Source organism: Ciona intestinalis, chromosome 5 (genome assembly GCF_000224145.3).
Source record: "Ciona intestinalis chromosome 5, KH, whole genome shotgun sequence".
Lineage (NCBI taxonomy): Eukaryota > Metazoa > Chordata > Ascidiacea > Phlebobranchia > Cionidae > Ciona > Ciona intestinalis.
This window is the reverse complement of record NC_020170.2, coordinates 2,504,415-2,513,405: the sequence shown is the minus strand read 5'-3', so window position 1 is coordinate 2,513,405 and position 8,991 is coordinate 2,504,415. Positions and strand designations below refer to the sequence as shown.

The 8,991-nt window shown below is 35.5% G+C and overlaps 3 protein-coding genes across 4 annotated transcripts in view; 2 read left to right on the top strand and 1 right to left on the bottom strand.

Annotated features, from left to right (window-relative positions):
• The first annotated feature begins 744 nt into the window (after positions 1-744).
• Positions 745-1,870, top strand: LOC113474277. The gene is made up of 3 exons (XM_026834704.1): positions 745-1,116; positions 1,278-1,318; positions 1,575-1,870. The coding sequence occupies exons 1-3, from the start codon at positions 968-970 to the stop codon at positions 1,835-1,837; spliced, it is 453 nt and encodes a 150-aa protein (XP_026690505.1). The 5' UTR covers positions 745-967; the 3' UTR covers positions 1,838-1,870.
• Positions 1,871-1,933: 63 nt separating this feature from the next.
• On the top strand, positions 1,934-6,200 carry LOC113474269. The gene is made up of 8 exons (XM_026834647.1): positions 1,934-2,054; positions 2,673-2,813; positions 3,090-3,179; positions 3,307-3,447; positions 4,027-4,116; positions 4,762-4,902; positions 5,305-5,436; positions 5,927-6,200. The coding sequence occupies exons 1-8, from the start codon at positions 1,934-1,936 to the stop codon at positions 5,986-5,988; spliced, it is 918 nt and encodes a 305-aa protein (XP_026690448.1). The 3' UTR covers positions 5,989-6,200.
• Positions 6,201-6,494: 294 nt separating this feature from the next.
• The window catches only part of LOC100175081, a 2,956-nt gene continuing 459 nt past the window's right edge, over positions 6,495-8,991 (bottom strand). Inside the window, exons 1-6 of one of the 2 annotated variants that reach the window (XM_002127254.3) lie at positions 8,279-8,549; positions 8,154-8,200; positions 7,730-7,760; positions 7,216-7,259; positions 6,810-6,876; positions 6,495-6,722 (exon numbers count right to left, since the gene is read on the bottom strand). In XM_002127254.3, coding sequence (XP_002127290.2) covers positions 6,683-6,722; positions 6,810-6,876; positions 7,216-7,259; positions 7,730-7,760; positions 8,154-8,200; positions 8,279-8,463 — 414 coding nt within the window. In that variant the 5' untranslated portion in view covers positions 8,464-8,549 and the 3' untranslated portion in view covers positions 6,495-6,682. Of the gene's footprint in view, positions 6,723-6,809; positions 6,877-7,215; positions 7,260-7,729; positions 7,761-8,153; positions 8,201-8,278; positions 8,550-8,991 lie in introns of those variants that run through there. The other variant, XM_009860336.3, reaches the window with a different exon arrangement.

Sequence of the window (8,991 nt, the reverse complement as noted above, 5' to 3'; positions counted from 1 at the left end):
CATATGCTTTTATATTTACGGAAGACTTAATTAATAGTAAGATGTTTTTGACATTCAGTTATCTTTTTTTTTGTAATACCATGACGGTTTATATATTTCGGCAGGAAAAACAATTGCTTATTTCTTGATCATAGACGTTAAATAAGATGTAGTATATAGGGTGGGGGAAGACGGGACACTTTTAGCATATAACAGCTAAACATCCTGGTCGTATTTCAAACAATTAATTAACAATGATCTATGGGTGTCATAAGGCTGCGGTTTTATAATTCTTTAAATGCTCTTATTTTACTTTCAAATGGGACCAGAAAATATAATGAAAATATGTCCTACTGTATATAAAAAAACAACAACGTGATAAACCATTACGAATTTATACTTAAAATTGCGGCGGGTAAACTATATGTTTACTCACTTATAGGTGCTAAGGTCAAGACACAGTTTAAATTGCAACACATCTTTACACGTGGCATGTAGCGGTTTATTATTTTCCAAGTAATTTATATAGTAAACAATGAGACGACACACTTTGTTTAGAATGGATGCTGTGTATATGTCATAGCGACTTGTTAATCTATACGCGGGACCGATACTAGAACCTAAATCATTCCAAGTATTTGGCGGGTTATATAAAGGGTATAATTTTAGTGTCCTATGCACAGTACTGGAATTATTCGCGCTGACGTTTGTAAGTACTAAATTAAAAACACTTCATAGAATTATTCTTGCACAGTCTATTTGTGCGCTGCACAAGGTCACACAACACCGATAATAAACACATTGTACAGCTACGTATTTTTGACAGTTTAACTTAAGTAGTCTTTACCGGTAGCGTATTTTAAACGACTGTCGTTTTACTGCTAATTACCTTATTTTCGCTCTTATAATCCTATTTTCGTTGCTGTATTCGGAGACATAAACAAAATTTCTGTTATGTTATGTTCGACAGAATGCTAAGCCATAAAAAATGGAATATTTATTCTTCTATATGTTTACAGTTGCAGCAGTCACACCACCAAGCTTAGGAGCAACTGCAGCCGCAACGGGAGCGACTGCCGCGACTATGGTAATCGGTCTAAAGGCATTGATAGCAATGTGCAAAAAAATAGGCAAAAAGTAAGAATATGATGCGACTGAACAGTTCGTATACTTTTTATCCTTTAAATAAGCATGTTGGAATTTAAAATATAACCTAGTATTTTTGACGATTTTTCCTACGTTTTGGCGGTGTTTATTTTTATTCACGTAAAATAAAACTTCATTTATTTTAATTTTAGATTATTGCCGAAACTAAAGAAGACCCCACCTGGGATATATGGTACGATATAGAGCTTAAAAAGTCATTTTTCTGATAATTATTATCTTAAATATGGTTCGACGCGATTTTTTCTGTAAACACATTGTTATGTACTCCTATTTTAAACGCAATTGTTTTAACAATTTTGTAAAATTTATTATAATGCCTGCTTTTGTTGGCTGAAGCTAAGTTACCTTCTTATGAATTCACGTTCGGTAATACTGCTTACACATAATTAAAACTAAAAGCATCACTTACTGTGTATCAATCCTCGCAGTTACAACTAAGCTTGGACCTGTCCTTATCCTGCTTGGAGTAATTGACGAAAATGATGAAGAAGCACCACCTGCGAGAAATAGCACCAGGAGGAACGCCATTACTCCAACAAACACGCGATCGTCTCTTCATCTGGAAGGTTGGTCTATAAGCAGTATTTCGCATCATATATTGTGTATGCCAAGTATATTTAAAGGTTTTGCACATACAGTAATGTGGAGTAAGATGGTTACTGTTAGCACCCTTTTCTGGTCGTATTTTTAACAATTACCAACACTTTTTTAGAGTTATTAAGAAACGGTTGCATAATTCTTTCAATATTTTTTGTCTACTATATATACCTAATAGGACCAAAAAAATATGTTTCCATACTCTCCCACCATACTATATGTACTAACTATTAATTTGGGTATTGCATTTCCGCAAGGTGGTGAAGCAGGCCAAGGAACTGAAGGTGGTGGATTCGCCTCTTTCGGAGAAGGTATTTTTTATTTATTAGCGTATATCTGATAACGCCCAGCGTGGCAAAGCGGCAAGCCGCTAGCACAGAGGGTGTATACGGGTACAAGGCTCAACGCTGTAACCATTTTGGGCATATGTGCAATTAGATAGGACAATGAACGTCAATTGTTCCAATTCCCAGTGGTATTATGTTTTTATGAAATGTCTAAATTTTTAGCCCTTTGTTAATAAAAACATGTAGCCGTAAGCGGACACGAGGTATGCGTGAGACAGAACTTCAGCAGTAGGCTATATAAGTCGTTGTCCCGCCATAATAAATAAGTTACTCAAAAGGGTGTAATAATGTTTATTTCTGGTCATATTGGGATTTTAATTCGGTAAACCAACAGTAAGGAAAATTTATAAATACTCAGTGTACCACAAAGTCTATTAAAGTCATGTTTACTGTTACAGGTAACTTATTCTGCAGACGTGATACCTCTACACGCATCGCATTCGCAATGTGTAGTAAATTTTAGTTTTATATTCAATACATAAAAGTATGTATATGCTAGCAGACGTGATACCAATGAGAGGCGCTTCGCAATTCGTACACATAAACGTTAAAACGTTGGTTTACCTATATATACCCTTACAGACATACAGCGGCGCGCTTCCATGCTCCCCGGTAGCAGCACCACGGCAGTGAAAGATTTACAAAGAGGTGCAATGACAAAAATATCTTCCAAATTACCTTTTATGAAGTCGGTGTTAAAAAGAGCATCCGTAGCAGTTCCAGGTATGTCGTTAATTTTTACCAAAGTCAGACTTTATGCTCGAAAATGATTATTATACATATTACTTTTGTATAGTAGGGTGGGTAAGATGGGACACCTTTTTATGCTAATTTCTCGTCCCATTTGGTAATAAACAAAGAATATTTAAAGAGTTAAAAAACCGTATCCTCGCGACTTTCATAAACCGTTGTTAATTGTTTAAAATACGATAAGAATATTTGGATATATGTGCTAAAAGTGTCACATCTTTACCCACCCTACTATATGTATTAATTTAGGTATACCAATACCACAAGAATTGAGCGCTGTTGGGGGTGGTGAAGCAGGCCAAGAAACTGAAGGCAGTGGCCTCGCCTCTTTGGGAGCAGGTAGTTAACTGATTGAAAAATGATATAAGTTTGTAGAAGTCTGGTATATAAGAACATACGAGTGGTGCTTTGTTTTTGCTACACATACTAAATGTTAATTCAACGTTGCCAATATATGCCCTTACAGATATACAGCGACGCGCTTCCATGCTACCCGGTAGCAGTACAGCGGCAGTGAAAGATTTACAAAGTGGTGCAATGTCAAAAATATCTTCAAAAGTACCTTTTTTAAAATCAATGGTAAAAAGAGCATCCGTAGCGGTTCCAGGTATGTCATCAGTTTTCAGCAACGTTGCTTACACAGTACCTTAACGGTCAACCTGCACCAATAGGCTGTTTATATATGTGAAGTATCAAATACAAAACACTGCAAAGGGGGATATTATAAAACTGGTATACACTTCTATATATACAGCCCAAAAACAAAGTAAGTCAACCACATATATTTCCCACACAACAATACAACTTCACTATAACTGTAACCTCTAGAACTGCCTAAAAACCTACAACTGGCAAAAAGCACGCACGTGGCAGAAAAAGAAAAAAGGCGCACCGCACAATGAGTGCGCAACGCAACGCAATTAATGATTATACCAAAGAAACGTGAACTTGTGGCAAAGCATGTAGATGCATAGTAGATCTATACGTATGGGAATCGTGAGGATGTAGTTTTATAATTCGTTAAATGTTCTTTGTTCACTACTAATAGGACGAGAAAATATAGTTTAAAGGTGTCCCATTTCCCCCCACCCTACTATATAGATGTAGCACTATTGTTTAATTACCACAAACTTATACATAAGTTAATACAAAACTGTTAACCATACCCAAGTGTAACCGTGTATAGGTATTGGAGTTCCATCAGAACTTGTTGCTGGGGGCGGTGATAAAGATGGCCAACAACTGTTGGGAATGAGCGGCCTCCCAAGTTTGGAAGGTGAAGTGTACATAATAAACGTGATTAATATATAGATACTAATCTCGTTTTTAATCGTAAATTGGCGGCATTCACTGTACACAACACATAGAATAACCGAAATACGTTTTAAGTTGGCTGTACACAGTATCCGGAATTCGTACGTTTTGTCTGTTTTGTCCGGGTTTCGCTGCCGCATGCGGAACTCGGTAATGGGTTTGCATACGACTTCGCATGCGAATTCGAATGTCGGATACTGTGTACAGCCACCTTTACACAGAACTACGTCTGTAGTTCGCCGAGCAGAAATATAGTTTCGTTCGTTGCAGGAAAACACGCAAAAGCGTGTCACTTTGGGCACATACAACAGTTGCGACATATGTAATAATTACATTGGTTCTTTACTACACAGTTGTTATATTAAATTTGAATAAACTTTATAAATAAATCTATTTCGAAAACACAACGATCAAAACACAAAAACGTAATGGAATCTGACTGTATTTATAATTTATTGACTATAGTGGTCGTGCTGTTTAAATAGTCACGTCAAAGCTGTAGCAATACACACGACACTCTCGTTAAATTTACTCAGTGCATTTGATTATTGCACCAATCGGAACCTAATTTACATTCTTTTCCTTAAAATCTGTTTACATTTTACAGGAATACAGCGGCGCGCTTCCATGCTACCCGGTAGCAGCACAACAGCAGTGAAAGATTTACAGAGTGGTGCAATGTCAAAAATATCTTCAAAAGTACCTTTTTTAAAATCAATGGTAAAAAAGGCATCCGTAGCAGTTCCAGGTATGTTCCCAAGCTAATAACGACGTAAGGTTGGTTGCTATACAGTTTATAATATAAACAGAGCATATATGGTAGGGTGGGGAAAGATGAAACACCTTATCGTTCTATTTTCCCGTCCCATTTGGTAGTAAACAGAGAAAATCCAAATAATTATAAAATCGTATCATCACGACCCCCATGGACAGTTGTTAATTGTTTAAAACACGATCAGAATATTAAGATATTTTGTGCTAAAAGTGCTCCATCTTCCCCACCCTAGAAGCGGCATGAGGTGTATGAAATACAACATCCGTGTTATCACGACTGTCTTATTCCGTCAAAGGTGACGGTAAACAAGTTACTTTACATTTACGTTCATGCATTTTTAACATGTTTAAGGTTTAAACAATAAATAAATTGCAGAAGCGTCTTCGTCTAGTTCAGTTCTTCAGTCTTTTGCAACCTCACTGCCTGGGAAAGTTTCATCTTCAACCCTGAACGTTTCTTCATTAACAAATCTCGCAACCAGCAGTACAGCCGCGTCCGGCATCGCAGGTTGGTGTCGCACTTTATAATTGCGCAATGTTATTTTATAGAGTGGGGTAAAATGGGATATATTTTAACTATAGTTTTTGTCTCATTTGGTAGTAAACAAAAAATAACAGAAAATATATTACTGTAGCCCGCGCCTCCAAAAGTTTGTTCCTAATTGTTTAAAACACGATTAGGAAGGATTAAGGTGCTAACGGTATCCCATCTTACCCCATATTACTATATAGTGGAGTGGGGCAAGATGGGACCTATTTGCATTCTATTTCTCGTCACATTTTGTAGTAAACAGAAAACATTCACGTAAATACAAAACCTTATCATTACGACTCACATAGACTGTTAATTGATTATTAAAACATGTAGAGGATATTTAAATAGTATGCGCTAAAGATGTCCTGTCCTACCCCACCGAACCTACAAGTTTTTCTTTATTTTGGGCGTTATGGATTTCTCAGGACGCTGTGTTATTGTTTTAATCGTATCCATTTTGCAGAGAATTTAACAGTAAAAGCAAAAGAAGACTTGGTAACTATCGTGGATGAAACAAAAAAGTGAAAGAGAAAACTTTCCTTTTAAGATACCACATTGTTTTAGATGAAACAAAAAAGTGAAACCTTAGCAAGATACGTTACGCGGCCGCCTTCACCAACAATTAGAAACCCAGGGTTATGAAGCAAACATTCAAGCCAATCAGGAAGATCATCCTTGAAACGCCGTGTTTGCCACGTTCATGAATTATTTATGCAATTAAATTACTGTGTACTGTATATTAAGTCAGTACTGCGAACTGTATATATTAAGTCAGTATACTATGTGCTGTTATTTCAGTATTGTTAACTGTATATATTAAGTATATAGATATATACATATATATTAAGTTAGGTTCCTTGAACAGACACAACAACAGAACTCGAAGCTCAAAAAGCTAAGCCTCACAAGGCGTCTCCACTGAGGATAACAGAAAACTTCTAGTATCCAAATTTCTTATTCAAAAACAGCCGACGGATTTTGATATCGGACAATCAATATAATTTTGTTTAAATAAGATCTCCTTCAACAAATGCATTAATCTTTTTATCATTTTATTAACATGTTTATAACGTTGATCCGTAATATAGACTATTATACCGTACACAGTTTTATACACCAAAACATATATAGCTGCTGTTGTATCCGAATATTTATAGAAACAGTTCCGTGACTTTTAGTCGTAAATGTCAAGTTCTTTAAGTTATGACTCAAGTTTGATCTAAGAATCTGTCTCAGCGTTACCCACGGAGCAAACCTCTCTGTATAAATAATTTACCATTAAAAAGTTGCTTAACACAAATCCGCACTTTGTAGTGTGCATTTTAAATTATATGCACCATACTCACATAATATCTTTCAATTTCATCGACAAGATTTGTGAATCTGTCAGCGACGACAAACAGTCTGCGCCTTCTGTAATTTAAATTACAGTGACTATTGCCAATTATTAAATCAATATTTAATAAACGTGACAACAGTAATAAAATAAATATAGTACGGTGGGGAGATGGGTAACCTTTTCATTTTCTTTTCTCATCCTGTTTGGTAGTAAGCAAAGAACATTCAAAGACATATAAAACCATATCCTTATAGGACCCCTATACCGTTGCTTATTGTTTAAAACACGACCAGGATATTTGGATATGGTGTGATAAGGACCCCCCACTATATACAGACATTACTTGTTTGATACAGACTTTCTTTAGTTAATGTTATTAGGGTTTTAGAGCCAATAGCGTAGTAAGGTCTTACCTGACAACTTGGCGCAACTCGAAGTACATTTGCCGTCGACACATCTAAAAAGAGCAACAATCTTTATTAAAGTTTCAGTTCAAATAGGCTTTAGTTTTAAAATAAACAAAAATAAATTACTCATACAAATAAATGTCTATTTTTAGTGGCCTATAACTCACCTATATATAGGCCTATATATACGACCACGTTTATAACGTCATATTATGTATAGATATATAGCAGGGTGGGGTATGGTGGGACACCATTTCATTCTGCTTTCTCATTTAGAATGTTTACAGTTTTAATGTTTTACAATTTAAATGATGTTGTTGAATGTTCAAATACGATCAGTATGGGATTCAAAGGTGTTATAACAGCATTCCATCTTACCCCACGGTAGGCTATACTATATATATATACATATACATACATTTAGATTATATATAATAATATGTATAGAGTCTAATTTACCGCAGCAGTGCATTATTATGGATAAACGATTAAATCACACTGTGCGGGTGTTTAAACTTACTTTGTGGTGCATGTATTCCCTGCCTTATCACCTGAAACAATGATAAAGTATTGATATATAGAACACAGGTTTTATTGCTTCCCAAAAGTAATGATAAGTTTACGTTAAAATGGTATAACTATACGTTGCAACATGCTTTGTAATGATCGTTTCGATATTCAGTAATAGCTTATGACGTAGCTAGGGCGCCGATATAATGCACAGGCACATATAGTATACTGTGGGGTAAAATAGGACACTTTAGCACATAATATCCAAATATCCCGATGGTGTTTTAAACAATAAACAACAGTCGATGTAAGTCATTAATACGCTTTAATACCTCTTTGAATGTTTTTTCTTTACTCCCAAATGGGACGAGAAAGTAACATAAAGAGGTGTCCCATTTTACCCACCCTAATGTTACTTAACGCAGCAATCTTACCCGTCCCACTATATATGCATTCCGAATGCTTCTTTCCGTTAATGACTCTAAAATAAAACAAGTTCAAATAATTACTTTTATCCATGCACAGTTTGACCAAGAGAATAAACTTTAGTTTGACTTACGATTCTGTGCAATCCGAAGAAGAGCTTATAAAATATCCAGAAGCTGAAGTTACTAATTGGCATATCAAAAATAGGGCCAATAGAGCAGAAATGTTAGCTGTCAACTGCATGCTGTTTGCTACGTTGCGTCTAAAACTGTTATAAAACGGTGGATAACGTTCTGTACAATCGGCAGGCGTAAACATGCTTTACTGTGGAAGGCTTAACAATTTCAAAGAACAATTTCCTGTCTTTTCCTGCGAAACCAAATTGGCTGATAGTTCTAAACAACTTCATACGTGAAACTTTGTGTGTGTATAACAGCACAATACTTTATAATGTGCACTGACCTAACATGAGTTCTAGACATTTGTTTTAATACATCGTTGGTCTTGATCAGAGCCATAGAAATACCGAGTAGTCAAACCCATTGTTACGTAAAAGACAAATTGAACGCCATCTTGTTTCCAAAATAACACAGTAGGTATAGGGAAAATGCATGTTTTTCGGTAAATTAGAGAAAAACTTGAGTCTAAAAACAAATTTAAAGGTTGAAAAGTGTAAAAAACAAGTGTTATTTGTTTTCTGTATCAAAAAAAGTCAAAAAATGGAATTAGAAGCGGTTGATTTGTGACATTTTAGTCATTTAATGGGGGTAAATTTATATGTTTTTTCAAAAAGATGTTTGGTAATGTAAATAGAAGCTGTTTTACGCCTTTCCACAAAAGGAAATC